This window comes from Carcharodon carcharias, chromosome 1, assembly GCF_017639515.1.
Source record: "Carcharodon carcharias isolate sCarCar2 chromosome 1, sCarCar2.pri, whole genome shotgun sequence".
Lineage (NCBI taxonomy): Eukaryota > Metazoa > Chordata > Chondrichthyes > Lamniformes > Lamnidae > Carcharodon > Carcharodon carcharias.
The window spans coordinates 221,391,171-221,414,794 of NC_054467.1; the positions used below are offsets into that span (position 1 = coordinate 221,391,171).

A 23,624-nucleotide genomic window follows, 5' to 3' on the forward strand; every position below is an offset into this window, starting at 1 on the left:
ATCTTGCTGGCAGCAAGAGAGGCAGGAAGTCATCAGAAACTGCTTGTACTAGATTATAGACAGTATATCACCAGAAGCCATTGTTCAATGGATGACCCCACTGCTTATTATAGTTCACCAAACCAATAAATCATAGAACTTCTCAGGAAAAGGAAATTATAAACATGATCATCAAATAAAAGACATTTAGAGGCTTCAAAATAAAGGTGCACAAGCAAACTAAAATACATTTTCTTTTGGAAAAAAAAAATTATTTGTCTTATTTCTATTTATCAAACTTCTTATCAAATTTCTTATCCAAATTCCATTCTAGCCCAAGGTGCCTTTCTGGCCTTATTGCCTTACTGGGGCTAGAAAGTGGGATGTAATCCTCTTTTTTTCAGGATTTTACCCATGATACCCAAAATTCAGGGAGGATGGGACACAAGTTGGATCTTCTTCTTACCAACCTCTACATCATGAGATGTATCTGGGAGAGCTCCTGGGAATTTTGCACAGCACACCATCCACAGGCATCAGTGGAATGCTCCTTGCTAAGAGCAGTGTGGGGTATCAGGAAAACCATTTGCAGCCAAAGGCATTGATTCAGTTAAGAAAATCCCCATATAACTCCACTGGGAGCAGAAAAAAAATGTCACCTTTTTGTTGGCTCCTTCCCAGGCCTCCCTTCCAACCTGATTTTCAGAGCAAAACCAGGATTACATGTGTATTGCACCCCTGCAGGCATTTGCAGCCTGCCCAAACTATGCATATATTTACATTCCCAGGATCACAGCATTGTTAGGGCGCAGAAGGAGACCATTCGGCCCATTGTTCTGCACTGGCTCTCCAAATGAGCATTATGACTTGGTGCCATTCTCCTGCCTTTTCCCCGTAACCTTATTTAAATAATCATCTAATGCCCTCTTGAATGCCTCGATTGAACCTGCCTCCACCACACTTCCAGGCAGTGCCTTCCTGACCCGAACCACTCGCTGTGTGAAAAAGATTTTTCTCACATCACGTTTGCTTCTTTTGCATATCACTTTAAGTCTGTACCCTCTCATTCTCAATCCTTTTCTAAGTGGGAACAGTTTCTCCCTATCTGCTCTGTCCAGCCCCCTCATGATTTTGAACACCTCAATCAAACCTCCTCTTAGCCTTTTCCTCTCCAAGGAGAACAGTCCCAACCTCTCCAATCAAGCTTCATAACTCAAGTTTCTCATACCTGGAACCATTCTTGTAAACCTCTTCTGCACTCTCTCCAATGTTTTCAGACCTTTCCTATAGTGTGGTGCCCAGAACTGTACACAATACTCCAGCTCAGTGTCTTCTATAAGCTCAGCATAACCTTCCTGCTCTTGTGTACAATGCCCCTATTAATAAAGCCCAGATGCTGTATGCTTTAACTGCTCTCTCCACCTGTCCCGCCACCTTCAATGATCTATGCACATATACACCCAGCTCCCTCTGCTCTAGCGTACCCTTGAGAATTGTACTCCTTACTTTATATTGTCTCTCCATGTTCTTCCTACCCCAAAATGCATCACCTTGCCCTTCCAGACGTTGAACTTTATCTGCTACCTATCTCCCCACTCCACCAACTTGCCTATGTCCTTTTGAAGATCTATACTGTCCTCCTCACAGCTTACAATGCTTCCAAGTTTCATTTCATCTGCAAACTTTGAAATTGTCTCCTGCACACCAAGATCTAGATCATTAATATATATCAGGGAAAGCAAGGGTCCCAATACCAACCCCTGGATTTGGGACATATCATGCATTGTGGTTGGGAGTACAACTCTGCTGTATTTCCATGAGTGGAGCAGGGCTCCTGCAATTTCAGTACTACCATAACTACCCTTATATTCTTGTTTACACTGCTCCAAACCCATCATGCATAACAAAAAATTGGGGTGAGGTTGGGGAAAGTTCATATGTCAAGGTGAAGATTCCGCCCCTCAACGCATTCAAAGGCAGAAGAAAAGAAACACCCCTTTTCTCTTTCAGATCTTCCTAATCCCTCCACCTAAGCATTATTTATTCATTAATTTCTCATTTTCTTTTTCCTACTTTTCAATCTTTGTGGTGTCCCACTTGCTGGGACATATCCCTTCACCTAGGTTTTCAATAATAAATAACCTCAAGAAACATTGATCCCAAAATGCTATTTTTTCAAAACCATTTTAACCATTGGCAACTGGAAAGAGAATTTGGATTCTCCTATAAATTACATATAATTTGAAAAGCATATTAAAATGCATAAAACTGGGCTAAGTATCATTCAGTTGAAATTTTGGACTTTGATACCTTGCCTTATCAAACTTGGGTAAGTTGATAAATAATAGACTTGACCTTCAGTCTCAATCTTCAGTAGTAGAGTCCATTCTCATTTTAGCAATAAGACATGCACCCAAACAAATTATTGCTAAGCAGATATTGCATCAGTGCTACGCTTTTAAAACTAGTTAAACAACTACAGCATATAATAATTGCGAGAAAAAAAACATCATTTGCACATAATGGAAACTTTTGAAGACTGGTATAAGGCTTTGTAACTGAAGTGGCGCCGCATATTTGAGCATCAATGTGCAATATAAAAGGAGTGTCAAAATGCGGCTTTGAATTTCCCATAACACTGATCTCCAAATCCCTGCTGCATCACCGTGGAAGAGAAATACTGGGGAACAATTGCCCTTGGCTCCTTTGTAGAAGCCAAATACGAGTTGTTTGGCTAGGTACAATTTGCCTTCTCACATCCTCGATGCCAGTTGAGTGGACTGCAGAGAAAGACCCTTATTCTTCAGATATGAAATGGCATGTATGCTTCCAGCCTTGAAAGCCTGGGAGATTAGCTTGAATTATGGTTGCTGTTAGAAATGCTTTGACTGCTATAAATACCTTCTCAAGTTCAGTGACAATGTCACTCCCACAACTGGAAAGAACATCTTATTTTTATGGGAGTTGACTCATATTGCTTTCTGTCTACTCAACATGATGGGAAACTAGGAATGTGATAATACCATGCCCTTGTGATCATATTTTTACATGAATGCTTCTTTGAAAGAATGAGGTCTGATACAAGTCAATAGGCTGCTTTATTTCACAGTGAACATATAGAATACTGTCAAACTCATTTTATTCAAACCATACAACAATTCTCCATGTAATGATACAAAATAAAGAACATGCCACACACACCTACATGGACATCTAGCATTATATTTATAAACTAATTGGACGACTTCAAAGTACAATAATTCCTAGGAAAAAACAATAGCCGGAATCTTCTGGAGGTGATGGGGGTTTTTAGCTACTGGCTGGAAAACCAGAGAGAGAGCTCTGTGTCATCTTTTTCTGGGAAGGACCATCACATCTTGTTACACTCAGCTACTTGACAGCCAGTGGCAGGACTTTCCCCAGGATCAAGGACCCCAGGGGTGCAAGTCCCACTCGCTAAAAGCTGCCAGCCTCTACTGAATGGCAGCGCCACCTGGGAGGTGGTGGCTGCTGCCAGCACAACGCCCACACAAGGTGAGTAATGGCGGGAGGAGGATTGGGGGGTGGGGGTCGGGGGTAGCGGGTGCTGGCAGTGCAGGTTTCCATGTTATGTTCCCTGCATGGCTAAACCCCCTGACTGCCACTGGGTTAATACCAGCTATGGCGGTGGGGTGATGCCCTTTAATGGATATTAATTCCCCACTTTAGGGTCTTAATTGGCAGTGAGGCATGAAGGCCAACCACGGGCCTCCCCACCTAGGATTTAATTGGGGCGGACCCAGGCAGGTGGCAGGGTCCCCATCTTCCACCCTAAATGCTCCCTGTGCCACCAAACTTGCCATGGGGGAGGGCACAAGTTTCTGCCCATGTGTCTTCTAACTGTTCCTCCAGAATCCCTGACTTTCTGAATCTTGCCAAACATAAGAACATAAGAAATATGTCCAGAAGTAGCCCCAAATGGCCTCTAGAAAATGGTCCATGTTCTATACATGGTCCATCTCCAACACTTCCTTTCCCTTCCTTGACCTCTCTGTCTTCATTTCTGGTGATAGACTGTCTACCAATATTCATTACAAGCCCCACCAACCCCCACAGCTACCTCGACTACAGCTCCTCGCACCCTGCTTCCTGTAAGGACTCCATCTCATTCTCTCAGTTCCTTCACCTCTGTCGTATCTGTTCCGATGATGCCACTTTCCAAAACGGTGCTTCTGACATGCCTTCCTTTCTCCTTAACCGAGGTTTCCCCACAACTGTGGTTGACAGGGCCCTCAGCCATGTCTGACTACCTCCCACACCTCTGCCCTCACATCATCCCCTCCCTCCCAGAACCATGATAGGGTCCCCCTTGTCCTCACATTTCACCCCACCAGCCTCCACATTCAAAGGTTCATCTTCAGCCACTTCTGCCAACTCCAGCATGATGCCACCACCAAACACATCTTCCCTTCACCCCCCTACCGTCAGCATTCCATAGGGACCATTCCCTCCGGCACACCCTGGTCCACTCCTCTATCATCCCCAATGCCTCATCCCCTTCCCACAGCACCTTCCCATGCAATCGCAGAAGGTGCAACATCTGCCCCTTTACCTCCTCCCTCCTCACTGTCCAAGGGCCCATACACTCCTTTCAAGTGAAGCACTGCTTCACTTGCACCCACTTCAAATTGGTCTATTGCATCCGCTGCTCCCAATGTGGTCTCCTCCATATCAGGGAGACCAAATGCACACTGGGTGACAGCTTTGCTGAACACCTCCGGTCTGTCCGCAAGCATGACCCAGACCTCCCTGTTGCTTGCCATTTCAACACTCCACCCTGCTCTCATGCCCACATGTCCGTCCTTGGCCTGCTGCAATGTTCCAGTGAAGCCCAATGCAAACTGGAGGAACAGCACCTCATCTTCTGATTAGGTACTTTACAGCCTTCCGGACTTAACATTAAGTTCAACAACTTCAGACCATGAACTTTCTCCTCTATCCTTACCCCTTTCTTTAATCCGCTTTTTTCTAACTTCATTTTTATTTTTTATCCATGTTAATTTTAATTTTTATTCATTTATCCATGATTTTATCCCCTTTTTTATCCCCCTTCTAACCCATTTTCTATCTTTTTCTTTCCCACCACTGCCCCCTCCCCCCAACCCCATCCCCTACAGGACCAGCTGTTACTTGTTCTTTCGTACAATGCTACCCTTGTTCTGCTATTATCACATTTCGCTTTCTTACCTTTATGCCACTATCAGCACCTTTTTTTAGTACTAACCACTACCATTAACACTCCCTTTGTCCCTTAGTTCATGACATCTTTGTCAATCCCTCCTTTGTCCCCACCTGTCACTGGCCTTCTATCCAGCTCCATCTGCCTCATCCCCCTTAAACAGTGTAAATTTCATCACATTTCAACTTCCATTTCCAAAAATGGACAAAAGAACCCAACTCAAGAGGGGGTGGGGGGGCAGTGAGAGTGACTGCCCTTGACATCAAGGCAGCATTTGACTGTGTGGTATCAAAGAGCCTTGGCAAAACTGAAGTCAATGTGGCTTCTCTGTAGTTCTGAAGAAGGGTCATATGGACTCGAAACGTTAACTCTGTTTCTCTCTCCACAGATGCTGCTAGACCTGCTGGGTTTTTCCAGCATTTTCTGTTTTTGGCCCTTAGAACTTGCTCTGCTATGCAATAAGCTCATGGCTAATCTCTTGATTACCTTAATGTCTAAAAATCTATCTATCTCAGACTTGAATATACTCAATAACTGAGCATTCAGAGACTTCCTTTCATTCTTCTAAACTTCAGAAAATATAAGTACAATTTACTCAGTTTCTCACCATAGGACAACCCTCTCATTTTAGGGACTAATCAAGTGAAATTTCGCCATAATGTCTCCAATGCAAATATAGCCTTTCTTATATGTGGAAGGCAAACCTGTACACAGTACTCCAGATGTGGTTTCACAAAAGCCCTCTACAATTTAGCAAGACATCTTTATTCTTGACTCCCATCTCCTTGGAAAAAAGGCCTTCCTAATTGCTTGGTATACTGTACCTGCATGCTCACCTTTTGTGCTCCTTGTATAAGTATACTGAAGTCTCCCGCCATTTAAAAGCTCCACACCATTTAAAAATGTCCTGTTTTCCAATTCTTACTACCAAAGTGAATAACCTCACTTACCCACATTATACTCCATCTGTCACCTTGTTGTCCATATATTAACCTGTCCATATCTCTTTGCAGCCTCTTTGTGTCCTCACAGCTTACATTCCCATCTACCTTCACATCATCAGCAAACTCGGATACATTACTCTCGGTCTCTTCGTCTAAATCATTAACATGGATTGTAAATAGCTGAGGCTCTGACACTAATTTTTGTGGCTGTCCACTAGTTTTAGCCTGCTAATTTGAAAATGCTCTTTATCCATCCTTTCTGCTTCCTGTCTATTAACTAATCCTCTAGCCATGCTAATATTTTACCCCCAACTCCAGGAGCCCTTATCTTGCCTATTAATCTTTTGTGCGACACCCTGTCAAATGCCTTTTCAAAATCCAGTTATACTACATCTACTGGTTCCCCTTTATTTGCCCTACAGGTTATATCCTCACAAAACTTGAATAAATTTGTCAAACACGATTTGATTTTCATAAAGTCACGTTGACTTTATCTGATTGCATTGTGATTTTCTAAGTGCATTGTTGAAACTTCCTTAATAATAGATTCCAACATTTTCTTGTTGACTGACATCAGACAAGCTAGCCTGTAATTCCATGTTTTCTTTCTCCCTCCTTTCTTGAATAGCAATGTTATATTTGCAATAATCGGGGACTGTTCTAGAATATAAAGAATTTTGGAAAATCATAACCGGCGCATCCACTATCTCTGCAGCCATCTCTTTTAGAACCCCAAAATATAGGCCATTAGTTCTTGGGGCATTTGCCAACTTTTAGTCCCTTAAGTTTCTCTAATACCTTTTCTCTGCTGATGTTAATTACTATAACTTCCTCACTTTTATTAACCCCTTGGTTACTCTCTGCTTCTGCTATGGAATTTGTGTATTCTGCTGTGAAGACAAACAATAAATATTTGTTTAATGTCTTTGCCATTTCCTTATTCCTCATGATAATTACTCCTGTGCCAGCTTCTAATCTCCAGTTGGTTTCACTGATGGGTTAGTCACTGGTTGGAACTTTGGTTATTTTGCTTTTAACTGGGTTGCTGCAAAGCCCTGATTTGAATGTATTCATGAAGCCCCTTACTGTCGCTGATGAGAGCCTCAGCTGATTAAAGAAATGGTACGACTAATATGGCAGCTGGTTAGCAGGAATGTAGCAGGACCATGACAGTAAATATTTCACAACAATTTTAATCACCCAATCCGTGATAGACCCGCATAAAATTGACCAATGAATGTTTGAATTGAGAGTAGAGCTCCCTTTTTAAAATACGTTTTTTTCTTCTGCTTCTTCACACTCTTCCCTTTGGAAAACAGGATGAGGTAGTGGAAGGACTCACAAACTGATTGAAGCTCTGGCAGGCTTGATGTGAATCCTTCTTCCATAGCGCAAAACTTCTCCAGCCAACATGGTGAGTCTCACAGTTTATCTGATAAGGACGAAATCACTTACACCCATCAGATTTTCTTTTTATTCATTCATGGGATGTGGGCATCACTGGCTAGGCCAGAATTTATTGCCCATCCCTAATTGCACTTAAGAAAGTGGCAGTGAGCTGCCTTCTTGAACCACTGCAGTCCATGCGGTATAGATACACCCACAGTGCTGTTAGGCAGTTCCCTAACAAGGGAATGTAACAATGCGCAAGTATCCCGCTGGATGTCAAAACAGTCTCAGTCTCAGTTCTGTGATACTCTCTAGAACTCTGCTCAAACCCTGCACCTTCAATTTACAGATGAGAATGCAACAATTAAGTTATAAATAGAATGTAATTAAAACAAGACAAAAATTAAATGCAAAATGACCAAATAGCATGCACCAAATGAAATATAAATGGAAGTATCAATGTTACGCCTCACAGATTCCCTGTGCAACTAAACACAGCTTCACGTGAAACACCAAGAAGTGAGTTACCAAATGTCAATTCCTTCCTTACCAATGATGTTGCATCACAGGATTAATCCACTGATAATGGAGCTAAGGGAAGGTCACTTCATGGCCTCTCCACTGCTCATCACACATGCACACTCATCAATGGGTAGAAAATCTTCCCTTATATTATAAATGTGGCCCACTAAGAATAGGCAATTTTACTTTGAGATCTTATCCCTTTCTTGTACCATAGGCACAAAAGCAGTTCCTTTACTGGCATCAGTGCATCTTGTAGATGGTACACACTGCTGCTACTGTGCAGCGGTGATAGAGGAGGGAGTGAATGTTTGTGGATGGGTTGCCAGTCAGGCGGGCTGCTTTGTCCTGGATGGTGTTGAGATTTGTGAGTGCTGTTGGAGCTGATCTCATCCAGGCAAGTGGAGAGTATTTCATCACACTCCTGGCTTGTGTCTTTTAGATAGTGGACAGGATTTGGGGAGTCAGGATGTGAGTTACTTGCTAATGAATATCCAGCCTCTGACCTAAGCTTATAGTCACAGTATTTACATGGCTGGTCTAGTTCAGTTTCCTTTTTTTAAATGCATTCACAGGAGGTGGGCTTTGCTGGCTGGGCCAGGATTTATTGCCTATCCCTAGTTGCCCTTGAGAAGGTGGTGGTGAGCTGCCTTCTTGAACTGCTGTAGTTCATGAGGTGTAGGTACACCCAGAGTGCTATTAGGAAGGGATTTCCAGGATTTTGACCCAGCGACAGTGAAGGAACGGCGATATATTTCCAAGTCAGGATAGTGAGTGCCTTGGAGGGGAACTTCCAGGTGGTGGTGTTCCCATCTATCTGCTGCCCTTGTCCTTCTGCATGGTAGTGGTCGTGGGTTTGGAAGGTGGTTTCTAAGGAGCCTTGGTGAATTCCTGCATTGCGTTTTGTAGACGGTACACACTGCTGCTACTGTGCAGCAGTGGTGGAGGAGGGAGTGAATGTTTGTGGATGGGTTGCCAATCAAGCGGGCTGCTTTGCTCTGGACGGTGTCAAGCTTCTTGAGTGTTCTGGGAGCTGCACTTACCCAGGCTAATGGAGACTATTGCATCACACTCTTGATTTGTGCCTTGTAGATGGTGGACAGACTTTGGGGAGTCAGGGGGTGAGTTACTCGTCACACAATTCCTAACCTCTGGCTTACTCTTGAAGCTATGGTATTTATATGGCTAGTCCAGTTCAGTTTCTGGTCAATGGTAACCCCCAGGATGTTGATAGTGTGAAATTCAGCAATGGTAGTGCCTTTAAATGTCAAAGGTAGATGGTTATATTCTCTCCTGTATGAGATGGTCATTGCCTGGCACTTGTGTGGTGCAAATGTTACTCGCCACTTACCAGCCCAAGCCTGAATGTTGTCCAGGTCTTGCTGCTTATGGACATGGACTTTTTCAGTATCTGAGGCATCTCAGATGGTGCTGAAGGCGGGAAGGTTATTGATGAAGCAGTTCAAGATGGCTGGGCCTCGGACACTACCCTGAAGAACTTCTGAAGTGATGTCCTGGGACAGAGATGATTGTCCATCAACAACCACAACCATCTTCTTTTGTGCTAGACTCCAACCAGTGAAAAATGTTCCCCTGTTTCCCATTGACTTCAGTTTTGCAAGGACTCCATGATGCTACACTCAGTCAAATGCTGACTTGATGTTAAGGGCAGTCACTCTCACCTTCCCTCCCGAATTCAGCTCTTTTGTCCATGTTTGGACCAAGGTAATGAGGTCAGGAGCTGAATGGCCCTGATGGAACAAACTGAACGTCAGTGAGCAGGTTATTGCTGAGTAAGTACTGCTTGATAGCACTGCTGACAACACCTTCCATCATTTTTCTGATGATCAAGATTATTCTGATAGGGCGGTAGTTTGCCAAGTTGGATTTGTCCTGCTTTTTGTGGATCCATTAGGTTAATCTCCCACAGACTGTGCTCATTCTGTCCTATCCTGAACTCCACTTAAGCCAGGATAAAGTAAGCCTCAAGTTAACTGTAAATTGTATCTAAGGCAGTGTTTATACTAAACAGGTTTTTGGCTCATCTTCCCTTCATCTGTGAGCCTTGACAGACTTACCAAAACTATTCTGAGTTTTTAGGCAATTTTCTAAGAAACTAGATGTAGGCTTTTAAAAATTGAAAATGCACGGCAGATCTTTCAGCATCAGAAACCTACCTTTGTTCTTTTAGATGCTGATGATAAAAGAATGAGTGATTTATAAAGCTCCGCATCACATTTCTCAGGGTGTCTCAAAGCATTTGAAATATAATAAATTACCTTTGACGTGGATCCATTCTAGTTACATAGGAAAACAGAGCAGTCACCCTGCACCCAACAAAATCCACAAGGAGCAACGAGGAGACTAAGCAATTAATGTAGTTTTTTGGTTGAACTTGAGGGATTATCCAGGATTCCTTGCTCCTCTTCAAATGGTGCTATGTAATCCTTAAATCCAGGTCATAAAAGAAGCTTCAGTTAAAATAATATCCCAACAGAAGAATGGGAGTTCAAACAAGCAGCACTCCCTTGGTACTGCCTTGAGGTGTCAGTTCAGACCACATACTCAGCTACTGGAATGGGCCTTCAAACTCAAGCTACAGCTGAGAATACCGTTAGCTTTGTCAATGGCTAGGTTTTGCAGTCTGTGGCACAGTGGTGGCTCTTACCACTGACATCAAATGAATCCCCTCACGAACGTACCATGATCCCATTGGCAGGAATTTCTGCTGCCTTGAGGGAGGATTTCCTCTCGGCATGAGTTGCAACAATGCTCAGCAGCATAGGCTGGAGTGGGCAAAAATAGCAGGCAGTTTTGGGTGTGTCCCTGCACAACAAAAGCTTTATAAAGTAAGCTCTGCAGCAAATAAGATATTGGAAAAATCTCAGTTTTATTAAACATATTTGGTTTTACAAAATTGAAAATGTAAAGATCTTTTTCAAAATTAAAAATTTTAAAAAGTATAATAATATGATCAGATAAACCATTTTAAAAAGTCTGATCAATCATTCTAAAAAGCTTTTGGCCCAAATCTCCTGGTCTCTGGATACTTGGAGACCAGATATACCCCCCCAAGATACGCTAGGGTACCCTTCGGAAGTCCCAACACAATGACTCAGTGGGAATTGCCTAGGAAATTTGACACTCCAACTCCTCACCCTGACCACCCAACTACCCCAAACCCCTCCACAACCTGACCTGACTAGCTACCAAACCCTGACTCCCCTCCGACCTTGACTCCCCCACAATTACCCCTGGCCCAACCTGGCCTAACCTCACTACCGTTACCACCCTATCCTCTTACCCACTTACCTTACCCGTCCTACCTCCTTACCCACTTACCTCACCCAGCCTACCCCCTTACTCATTCTACCCTCTCACCCACCTTACCCACCCTAACCCTTTACACACTTACCTTCTCTCTGTAGTTTTTCAACTTTTGGACATTTAAACTTTTTATTTACAGAACACAGCAGCTATAGTGCCATAAAAAGAGGGCATGGTTTCTGCACGGACTCTCTCCGAGAATTCCTGCGCTCAGTCAGTTCTGCAGGAGCCTTCATCAGAAGGCCACCCTGAAGTATCGGAGGAAGGTAAGTGTGTATCTTTTTTTTGTCTGCTCAGGTTTGGACATAGGGGTTCCGACCTTGAATGGAAGATTCAGGCCATTGATTTTACGTTATCCCGAGCTTTATCAGATTTTTAAAAGTGAAATATCAATCCATTTTAACTTTTAAAATGGTGTGGGCCACTTCATTAAGTATCCTTGAATTGAGAGACAGCCCCTTATGCCTGGAAATACAGCTGTGAAATTATAAAGTGCAATTAAGTCGGAAGTAATGGGCAATTAGCTAAAAGTTGCACTGGTGCCATGCTTGCTGTTTGAAGTAGCCAACACTTGGGAATTGCTTAATCGGCCCACCACAATTTTCACTAAAGTGCATGATCTGGAAGTTGCGGGGCCTCTCTGACATCCTGGAGTGCTACAGGCACCACAAAATTTTGCCCAAAATGCTTCTTTAAGTTCCTCACTTACTTGAGGTTTTCTTTATTCACTGTTTCCTTTCTTATATGTTTTATTTCTACTTGCTCTTACCTCTTTCAGATTTTCTCTGTTTCATTTCTCACAGGCACAGATGACTTTCTGAATTGAATTGACTTGTTAATGCAGTTGAATAGAGACAGTGCACAGAATGCAATGATGCATTCCAGATGCATTACTATGTTCCACCATTTTACCAAGCCTGAAATGATGGTTGGAAATGCCATACGCCGCAGAGCAGCAAGGCTTGAAGTTAAATAGAGAACTCATGTCCCCATAGCATCATCAGGATTTATACCTCACTTGCAGAAGTGAGTCCAAGGCTGTCCCTGATCCAAGCAAGAAAAATATTTGTTGTCAAATCTCTTTTTCTCCGCTCAGCTTTTTTAAAATTTATTCTTTCAGGAGCCACCATTTGTTGCACGTTCCTAATTGCCCTAAATTAAATGGCTTGCTAGGGCTATTTCAGAGAGGAGTTAACAGTCAACCACATTGCTGTGGGTCTGGGGTCACATCTAGGCCAGACCTGGTAAGGATGGCAGATTTCCTTCCCTAAAGGGCATTTATGAACCAGATGGGTTTTTACAACAATCAACAACGGTTTCATGGTCACCATTACGGAGGCCAGCTTTTCTTTTTAATTGAATTTAAATTCCACCAGCTGCCATGGTGGGATTTGAAGACTTGTCTTACAAATGCAAGAAAGTTGTGCTAAATATTTGTAAAATAGTGATTAGGCCCCAACTGGAGTTCTGGGCATCACACTTCAGAAAGGATATCAAGACCTTGAAGAAGAGGCTTACTAGAATGGTACCAAGGATGTGGGACTTAGGTTATGAGGATAGACTAGAGAAACTGTGAATGTTCCACTTAAAGCAGAGAATGTTAAGGAAAGACTTGATAGGGGTGTTCAAAAATCATTAAGCATTTTGAACAAGTAAATAAGGAGAAACTGTTTCCTGTGGGCAGAAGAGTCAGTAATAAAAGGCACTAATTTAAGGTAATTGGCAAAAATCAGTCTGATGAGTCACATTATTAAGATCCTTCTTCGAGTACTGATGAATAGGGGCAAGAGCAAGATAAAGCCAGAAATTTTAGCTCTTCAATGTGGTTTTATAGAAGATGGAGAAATGAGAAATGCTATCTTTATGGTAAGCATGCTATCAGCAAGAGCCACAGAGATGAAAAAAAATGTATTCATGTGTTTTATTGATTATAGCAGGGTATTTGATAAGGTTGAACATGAAGAACTGATGAGCATCTCTTGACCTTGATGGCAAAGTAGTTGAGGGAGAGAGGAGTGGGTCTGAGTTTTTAAACCTAATTAAGGGCAATTATGAGGGCATGATAGCTGAGATGGCTAAACTGAATTGGTAAATTAGGTTAAGGGATAGGTCAATAAAGACATAATGGCTGACATTTAAGAGAAGATTTCAGAATAGGCAGAATAGATACATTCCAATGAGTAAGAAAAAGTCCAAGAGATGGACACACCATCTGTGGTTAACTAGAAAGGTTAAAGAAAGTATCAAACTTGAAGAACAATCATATAATTGTGCAAAGATAGGTGGAAAGCCAGAAGACTGGACAGAATATAAGGAACAGCAAAGAATGACTAAAAGGCTAATAAGGAGGGAAAAATTAGAGTATGAGAGAAAACTAGACAGAAATATAAAAACAGAGCTTCTATAAATATTTAAAAGAAAAGAGTTAACAAAGTGAGTGTTGGTCCTTTAATAAGTGAGTCTGGAGAATTGATAATGGAAAACAAGGAGATGGCAAATGAATTGAACAGATATTTTGCATCAGTTTTCACTATAGAGGCTACAAGTAAAATCCCAGAATCAGCTATAAACCAGGAAATGGAAGTGGGGAAGGAAGTCAGGTAAATTATAGTCAACAGAAAAGTGGTACTGAGTAAATGATTGGAGCTGCAGGCTGACAAGAGCCCGGGTCCTGATGGACTTCACCCTTGGGTCTTAAAAGTGTCTAATGAGATAGTTGATGCATTGGTTTTAATTTTCCAAAACTCCCTAGATTCGGGGTAGGTCCCATTAACTTGGAAGATGGCAAATGTAACTCCATTATTCAAAAAGGGAGGGAGACAGAAAGTGGGAAACTACAGGCCAGTTAGCTTAACATCTGTCATAGGAAAAATGTTAGAAGCTGTTTCTAAAGAAGTTATAGCAGGGCACTTGGATAAGCTCAAGGTCATCAGGTTTTGTGAAAGGGAAATTGTGTTAAACCAACTTATTGGAGTTCTTTGAAGAAGTGACATGTGCTGTGGATAAAGGGGAACTGATGGATACTTAGATTTCCAGAAGGCATTTGATAAAGTGCGGAAAATAAAAGCTCATGGTATAGGGGATTACCATATTGGCTGGCAAACAGGAAGCAGATAGTTGGGTCTTTTTCAGGTTGGCAAGATGTAACGAGTGGCGTGCTACAGGGATCAGTGCTGGGACCTCAACTGTTTACAAAGGTGGGAAAGTAAGTTGTAAAGAGGACATAAGGAGGCTACAAAGAGATTTAGATTGGTTAAGTGAGTGGCAAAGATCTGACAAATGGAGTTTAATGCGGGAAAATGTGAAATTGTCCATTTTGGAAGGTAGAATAAAAGAAAAGCATATTATCTAAATGGTAAGAGATTACAGAGCTTTGAGGAGCAGAGGGATCTGGATATCTTAGCGCATGAATTACAAAAGGCTAGTATGCAAGTACAGCAAGTAATTATAAAAGCTAAAAGAATGTTATCATTTATTGCAAGGGGAATTGAATACAAAAGTAGGGAGGTAATGCTCCAGTTGTACAGAGCATTGGTGAGACCATATGTGGAGTACTGTATACAAGGTTGCAGCAAGGTTCTGCGCAGGCTAGAGTGGGCAAAAATGGCAGACAGTTTTGGGTGTGTCCCTGCAGAACAAAAGCTTCATAAAGTAAGCTCTACAGCAAAAAGGCATTGGAAAATCACATTAAAAAGTATTACTTGAAAAGTCTGATCAATCATTCGAAAAGGTTATTGGCCCAAATCTTCTGGTCTCTGAATAGCTGGAGGCTGGATGTATCCCTGCACCCCACCTGCCCCCCACCCCAAGATATGCTACTGAACTCTTTGGGAGTCCCAATGCAATGACTCAGTAGGAATTGCCTAGGATGTCTGACACTCCAACTCCTCACCCTGACCACCTAACTACCCCTTCACCCTTGTCCTAGGCCTCTGGATTATTAGTCCAGTGACATTACCACTACTCCACCATTAATAAATACACTGTCAAAATGAACCAAAAGGATCAAATTTATGTAAAGAAATAGAGTTCTGTTGCTTAAATGAACAAAAAAAAAGATGGTGGTGTAATGGTAATGTCATTGGACTAGTAAGCTAATGGCCCAGGCTAATGCTCTGTGGACACAGGTTCAAAACCCATCATGGCAGTTAGTGGAATTTAAATTCAATTAATAAAAATCTGGAATGGAAAAGGCTGAGCCATGAAACTACCACCAATTGTCATAAAAAGCCATTTGGCAATTAGGGATGGGCAACAAATGCTAGCCTTTCAAGTGATGCCCAGATCCCAGGAACAAATGAAAAAAAACTATATAAAGATTTGCCAATTTACAAACATTCAAATGTGATATTGTTGGGTGAGCAGTTATGCTTTATTCCAATTTCCTAATGGCACATGTGAAATAATTACACAATTTACAGTAATGCCAAGCCAGTTCAGCTTTATACCAATATGAAATCTGTGATATAACTTCAGTACAAAGTCACTCAAAGTTAAACTTAAAAGGCTGGATTTTATGGCCCCCTCGCTGGGCGTGTTTTTGGCAGGGTGACGTGTAGCATATGAAGGGTGACTAGCCCACCGCCTTCCCACCCAACGCTGACCCAATCCCCATAAAACGGTAGGCAGCCAGGCACAAAAATCTGCAGCCCATCTGCCATTTTGAAAGAAATAATTAATAGCAATTTCAACTTAACAAGCCAAATTGACCCAAATATTACACTGCCCATACCATAGTACCATTGGCGTGGGCAGATGGGTGGGAGTGAGAAGGCCATTTTTAAACCAACTTTGTGGAAAAGATGGGAAGGGAGGCACATTATTCAGGGCTGCCATGTGCGCATCAGGGTTACAACCCCAAGATGTGAGCCCCACCTTTGTTCCTCTCCGCCTGGCCTCCAATTCCCACCACGCACCCCCGCCCCACCATGCCCCTTGCCCCCCTCCCTAGGCACCTCCATCCCTTCCCATCCAAAACCTTCATTCCGGGGCCTACTTGCAATTCCAGCAGGACCCACTACTCAGTTCTGGAGCTACTGGGACTGTTAGAGCTACCAGTTAATCTGGTTAGCTGGCAGCTCTTGAGGGCAGGACTTCCTCCTAGTGAGGGGCGGAAGTCCCATTCTCTGCTCATTTAGCCTGTCAGCAGCGCAATATTACCCCCAACTCCCGCTGTGAAATTCAGCTCAAACAAACAGTATGTGATCCTTCTAGGATGGGAATCTTGTGCCACTTTAGCTTCGCACTATAATCAGTTTGAAATAAGCTTTTTATAAAAATTGGAACTTTGTAAATGCTATTTTTCATCAACGTCATCTTACATTTATATTGCATTTTTACATAGGATTACAAACGCTATATGGCACAGAAACAGGCCATTCGGCCCAACCAGTCTGTGCTGATGTTTATGCTCCACTCGAGTCTCCTCCCATCTTTTCCCATCTAAATCTACCATGGTAACCATCTATTCTCTTTTCCCTCAAATGCTTGTCTAGCTTCCCCTTAAATGCATCTATATTATTCACTTCAACTGCTCCCTACGAGAGTGAATTCCATATTCTTACCGCTCATTAAGTTTCTTCTGAATTCCCTATTGGATTTCTTGGTGATTATCTTATATCGATGGCTTCTCGTTGTGCTCTTCCCCCCAAGAGGAAACATTCTCTCTGTATCCATTCTATCAAAACCTTTCATCATTTTAAAGACCTCTATTAGGCCACCTGTCAACTTTCTTTTTTCCAGAGAGAAGAGACCCCAAGCCTGTCAATCCTTTGCTGATATGTAAACCCATGCATTTCTTCTCTGCAGCCTCTCTTGTGCCTCAATATCCTTTTTATAATATGGCGACCAGAACTACATGCAGTACTGCTAAGTGTGATCTAATAAAGGTTTGATACAAGTTTAGCATTAATTCCCCTACTTTACAATTCTATCCCTCTAGAAATAAAAACAAAAAACTGTGGATGCTGGAAATCCAAAACAAAAACAGAATTACCTGGAAAAACTCAGCAGGTCTGGCAGCATCGGTGGAGAAGAAGAGTTGACGTTTCGAGTCCTGATGACCCTTCAACAGAACTGAGTGAATATTAGGAGAGGGGTGAAATATAAGCTGGTTTAAAGTGGGGGGGTGGGGAGGGGGAGAGGGGCTGGTGTGTTTGTAGGGACAAGCAAGCAGTGATAGGATTATCTGCTCCAATCACTGCTTGCTTGTTCCTACAACCACCACCCCGCCCCCCACCTCCCCCCCCACCAACCCCGGACCAACTTATATTTCACCCCTCTCCTAATATTCACTCAGTTCTGTTGAAGGGTCATGAGGACTCGAAACGTCAACTCTTTTCTTCTCTGCCGATGCTGCCAGATCTGCTGAGTTTTTCCAGGTAATTCTGTTTTTGTTCCTCTAGAAATAAAGCCTAGTTCTTAGTTTCCTTTTCTTATGGCCTTGCTAACAAAGAACAAAGAAAAGTACAGCATAGGAACAGGCCCTTCGGCCCTCCAAGCCTGCGCCGATCATATTGCTGTCAAACTAAAACATTTTGCACTTCCAGGGTAAGTATCCCTCTATTCCCATCCTATTCATGTATTTGTCAAGCTGCCTCTTAAACACTACTATCGTACCTGCTTCCACCACCTCCTCTGGCACCGAATTCCAGACACTCACTACCCTCTGTGTAAAAAACTTGCCCCGCACATCTCCTCTATAGTTTTCTCCTCTCATCTTAAATCTATGTCCCCTAGTTATTGACTCTTCCTCGCTGGGAAAAAGCTTCTGACTATCTACTCTGTCCATTCCACTTATAATTTTGTAAACTCCTATCAAGTCGCCCCTCAATCTCCGTCGCTCTAGTGAGAACAATCCGAGTTTCTCCAACCTCTTCTCATAGCTAATAACCTCCAGACCAGGCAGCATCCTGCACCCTCCTCTGCACCCTCTCCAACACCTCCACATCCTTCTGGTAATGTGGCGACCAGAATTGCATGCAATATTCCAAGTGTGGCCTAACCAAGGCTCTATACAGCCTATGGCACAACTGATGTATTTCTACTCCAAAATCCATTTGGGGTTCTACTCCACTTAAGCTTACACCTTCTAAGTAATAAATGACCTCCCTACTCTTTCTACAAAAATGTACTACCTCATATTTATTTGTGTCAAACTCCATTTGCCAATTATTTGGCTTTTTCTGCAAGCAACATAATAAAACTGCTCAAAGTGCTTCCCATTGGAAAAATGCAGACCAAATGGTAGAGGATTTAGCAGAGTTGGTTGAAGGTAGTGAAAGGAAAGACCCTGAGGTAGTTTTAAAAGACAGAAAGGGAAGAGGTGATGTAATGAGGATCAAGTTCTTCAAAGCTGCATTTGCTGCCCAGGCCATGCATGCACAGTTGTATGCGGCTGACATATTTATAGGGGGCAATGTGCAACATGAGCCCAGTTTATTTATGTTCAAGAACTATGTACCATATATCAAAATAAATCGGCTGCCAGTATTTTGTAAAATCATATCAATAGCACGAGCAATGGACAGGAGACCAGTATTGGAGAACAGTACAGTATAGCTTGAGATGTACAGCTGCAAGAGTTAGGGTGGGCTAAGAAAATGGAGGGATTTATTAATAAGGACAAGAAACTTGAATTTATTAGCTTAGAAAGGGCACCAGTAGAGGTCAGTGAGGAAAGAAGCAAGATTTACTGTGAGTTGGGGTGTGGTTGTCGCTGTTTCAGACACATTGCAGTTTCTGTAAGGACCAGCTCAGAGACCAGTGAAGGGAGTGTTTTAGAAGACAAGTCTTGAGGTAATAAATGCAGGAAAACTTTTGATGGTGGAAAGATCAAGGATGGATGAAGATGGATAATGTTGCAGGTGTGAAAGTATGTGAAAGTATGCTGTCTTGGTGATGGATAGGATATGAGGTTTAAAGCTCAGTTCAGGGTGAAATAGGACATTGATGTTCAGTTTGAGCATAGTAGCTGGCAAGGACGATTCAGCCATGACTAAGAGAATTTTTGGCAGGAGCTGACTAAGATGGCTTCAGTTTCCCAATATTCAATGGGAAGAAGATCTAGCTAATTCACATTAGATAGGTAGTCTGATAGCACAGACATGGTCATGGAATTGAGGCCGGCAGTGAAGGTTAAAATGGATCCTTGGGGAATGCAGAGTTGACTGTGGGGTGGGAGAAGTAATGATTATTAGAAATATGAAGACCCCACAGGGATAAACAGAAGCTGACGCAGAACGACAGCAGATCAGAGATAGTGATGACGGAAGCAGCAATTGATCATAGAAAACAGGTCAGTGAGGGATATCATACTATGGTTGCAGTCACAGAGGACTTAATTAATGACTTTTACTAAGGTATTCTTGACAGGACAGGAACCAGATTGTAAGGATTCAAAGAGGGAATCTGGAGGCACTGCTACAGGGCAGTATGGCAACAACACACTCATGTACCTTGGGGAAGGAAGCCATGTCAGATTTAGTGTTGATAGCTGTAAAGGGTATAGCAATTGAAAGTGAGTTTTTTGAAGGGCTGTGGCGGCGGTGGTGGGAGAAGGTGGGGTATGGGGAGGCAGGGGGGTGGGTGCGGTGTTGATGGAAGCACTTTTCAAGCATAGCTGAGCAAAGGGACCAATTTATACATCAGCAGGTTCTGGGGCAAGGAAATAGTTCCACATTCAGAAGCTTAATGCTGCCACAGACTTGTGTATTTTGTTGGTTCTTGTTTAACATAAAAATCTAAGCAGTATTTGGACAGAGATAAACAGAGTTCTAAGTATATATGTGCTGGCTCTGGTTTAGTTAGCCAGGAAGGTAAGTGAAGTGAGCAGTATAATTCAAGTTTGCCGGTACTTTGCTCAATCCTTTGGGGTATCTTGTTACCTTAAAGGCACTAAATAAATGTAAGTTGTTGTGTCACTCGAAACAGGTAATAGTCTCAAACAGTAACTCCACTATAAGTGTGGCCTTAGGTTCTGAAAATGTTTCATTTGCAATTGTAAGTAACTCGTAAAAAGAACATGCTGTTGCTTTATATTAGTAAGGCAAGGTTAGTTAAAGTGCCAGGAGGTCATATCCTATTTGGTTCAATACATGTTGAAGTAAATTTAGGCACCAGTGTAAGTGAGCTAAGGCTCAATGAGTTGACCTGCAGCTAAGCTACACTTTCACTGTAAAACTTGGTGTGTTTAAAAGAAAAGTTCCCTAAATAAAAACTATTTCCTGTTCCCAATATTCTCAGGGTTGTCTCCTGAAACTGCTAATTATGCAGGGTATAGCCCCATTTCTCTAACCTCATTCAAGTGACTACTGTTCAAATCTGAGCCTAAATATTCTGAGGTTGAAATTTCTGTGGTACATATGAACATACGAATTAGGAGCAGGAGTAGGCCATTTGACCCCTCGAGCCTGCTCCGCCATTCAACAAGATCATGGCTGATCTGATTTTAACCTCAATCCCACATTCTTGCTACCCCGATAACCCTTCAACCCCTTGAGTATCAAGAATCTATCTACTTCTGCCTTAAAAATATTTAAAGACTCTGCTTCCAACACCTTTTGAGGAAGAGAGTTCCAAAGATTCATGACACTCTGAGAGAAAAAAATTCTCCTCATCTTTGTCTAAGATGGACGACCCCTTACTTTTAAACAGTAACCCGTAGGTCTAGATTCTCCCATAAGAGGAGACATCCTTTCCACATCCCACCCTGTCAAAATACCTCAGGATCTTACATATGGGGGGGCTGTGTAATTTGATCAGATCTTCCACAGACCAGGTGATGACAGATTCCCTTTCTGAAAGGACATTAGGGAATCTGCTGAGTTTTTACTATATTGACATAGCTTCAGAATCACTTTTACCCATATTTCTTATTAGCTATTTATTTATAGATTTCTTTCACTGTCATTGACTTCAAGCCTCTGGATTACATTCCAGTGACATAACCACTACGGTACTGTACCACCTCATTTAAGAACCTTCGGAAACCCTGATTGGTATGGAGATGCTTCTCATCCAGTGTCTGCAACCAGCTTACGGGACATGTCTGGGGTGTTCCTGGGCTATTCCAGAAATCACGACCAGTATATCTATCTTCATTCCAAACATAGATGGTGACTGCTGACTGCCGTCACGCATTCCATACTGTGTTTTAGAGCAAAGATAATCACAACATCACACTTTGTTTCCCCATGGAACGAAGCACTTAATACTTTTTTAATCTGAGGTCAGGTCCTTAGATCTCTAGATTCCTTCCAAGCAGCAGCAAGGTACCACAGTAATTTTTTGACATTTCTTCTGCAGTCTTGGGTCACCCTCCCTGATTATTAAAATGACTCTATGCCTGAGATGTGGAACGTGGTCAGCATCCTCAGTGGTTGACAGCCATGTATCTTATTCCTTCAGCACATCTGGTGGTGGAACAGGTAACCTGGAATTTTAGGCCCTGTATATCAGTGGATTATTTGATTATGGACAATATCGTACAGCCCTTTCACACTGAAGGACTGCAGGCCCATTAGCTTCCTTCATCAGATTGGACCTTTAGTGGAAACAAGCCCAACTTTAGAATCTACAGTTTAGCCTTTGAGGCAGCGAAGCTTGTCTCACTTATATTTAGGCAGGGTGCTAGTCCTATGCATTTTGCTATAAGCTGTCTGCAGAAACAATTTGTTCAGCACACCTACTGAGACCTACTGCTGCCCAGTGCTTTTGAGGTTAAAAGCAAGAAGATCATGCACAAATGCTTTCTTCTGCCTCTCTGCAAGCAGGTATAAAAGATTCTGTTATTTTCTATCCCAATAAATTGAACTTGGCAGCTAATAGTGCTTTATATCAGTGCTAGATTAAGCCAATGGGTTTTAATGTAGCTCACTTACTTTGTGTGAATAATTTGGGTCCACAATCCTCGCCAATCCAAAGTCACCAATTTTCAACACAAGATCTTCGGTGTTGATAAAGATATTGGCTGGCTTTAGATCTCTGTGTAGTATGTTAGCTGAGTGGATGTACTTGAGTCCTCTAAGTAGCTGGTACATAAAAAGCTTAGCGTGTTCCTCTGAGAGGGGCCCCTGCTCCAAAAGACGAGCAAGGTCTGTGTCCATGTGTTCTTGGACTATGTACACCACGCTCAGCCTATAGACGTCGCGAGGTATATCACTTCCTTTGGGACCGAGAACCTCAAAAACCTTTACGATGTTGTCATGATCTAATCGACGGATGATTTTGATCTCTCGGAGAGCATGCTTGATACTTCGAGAGTCACTAATAGTGATCTTCTTCACTGCAACCTTACGGTAGCTTTGGCTGTCTATTGCCGCAAATACCAATCCATTGGCACCATATCCCAAAGGTTTCAACTCGATGTAACGGACACCTAGATCAAACCCGTGGACATGGGTGATGCAGTCAAACTTTTCTGCCATTGTCCTAGTCAATTAATGTCTCAAGGTGGTGGTTAATCTTTTTTCTCATCCAGAAGCCTTTAGAAATATTTGAATCCTTTTTTCCAAAGATTGATATAATGTTAAATGGAAGAGCTCCTCTCAGTCTTTTGCTGAAAAGCTTATCTTTCAGTTGGCATGCCCTCAGTCGACACGTTCTATGGGTGTTGGGTACCTGCATGGATTTCCAAGAAGCTGAACAGTAACTCAGGCAGACATGCATTCATCTTGTTCAACAGTAGCTCTGCTGCTGCTCTTCACAGCTCATTGAGATTTTTACTGCCATTTGTTTCTGCCAATGTTACACAAACAACTTGGCCTTGTTCCACACCAAGTCTCCTCCTGGAAGAAAAAAATGATTAACTTTTATAGAAAATCTCCAGAAACTGGACATAGAGATTATACTCTAAATTCTCTAATAACACTGGGAAATAAAAGGGCAAACAAATACTAAGATCAGCAAATCAAAATAAACAATAACTGGTTAAGGATACAGTAAAGGAACTCAACTAAAATAGAGGAACTCTGTTTTTCAAAATTATTAGAGGTTTCTTCTATGACTTTGTTGTCAAATGGACTGCCCGATGTGATACTGAATCATGCAGGTCAGGAAGATACAAAGTTGGATCTAAAGTCTATGCTGAATTAGTTGATCTCTACAGGAACATTAGCAGGGACTTTACTTCTGGGCTGCTTATCCAGGGTTAACACACTTAACTGTGATCCAATCACCTCAGCTGGAAAGTGAATGTGGTTACTTGGCTGAGGTGCCAGAAGACCTTAAACATTCACTCCCTCCAA

General features: G+C 42.3%; 1 protein-coding gene across 1 annotated transcript in view; it reads right to left on the minus strand.

Moving 5' to 3' along the window:
- Positions 1–22,805, minus strand: part of LOC121281065 (mitogen-activated protein kinase 4-like) — a 66,930-nt gene extending 44,125 nt beyond the window's left edge. Inside the window, exon 1 of the mRNA XM_041193694.1 lies at positions 22,260–22,805. Within this exon, the coding sequence (XP_041049628.1) occupies positions 22,260–22,805 (546 nt within the window). The remainder of the gene's footprint in view (positions 1–22,259) is intronic.
- Positions 22,806–23,624: the final 819 nt, after the last annotated feature.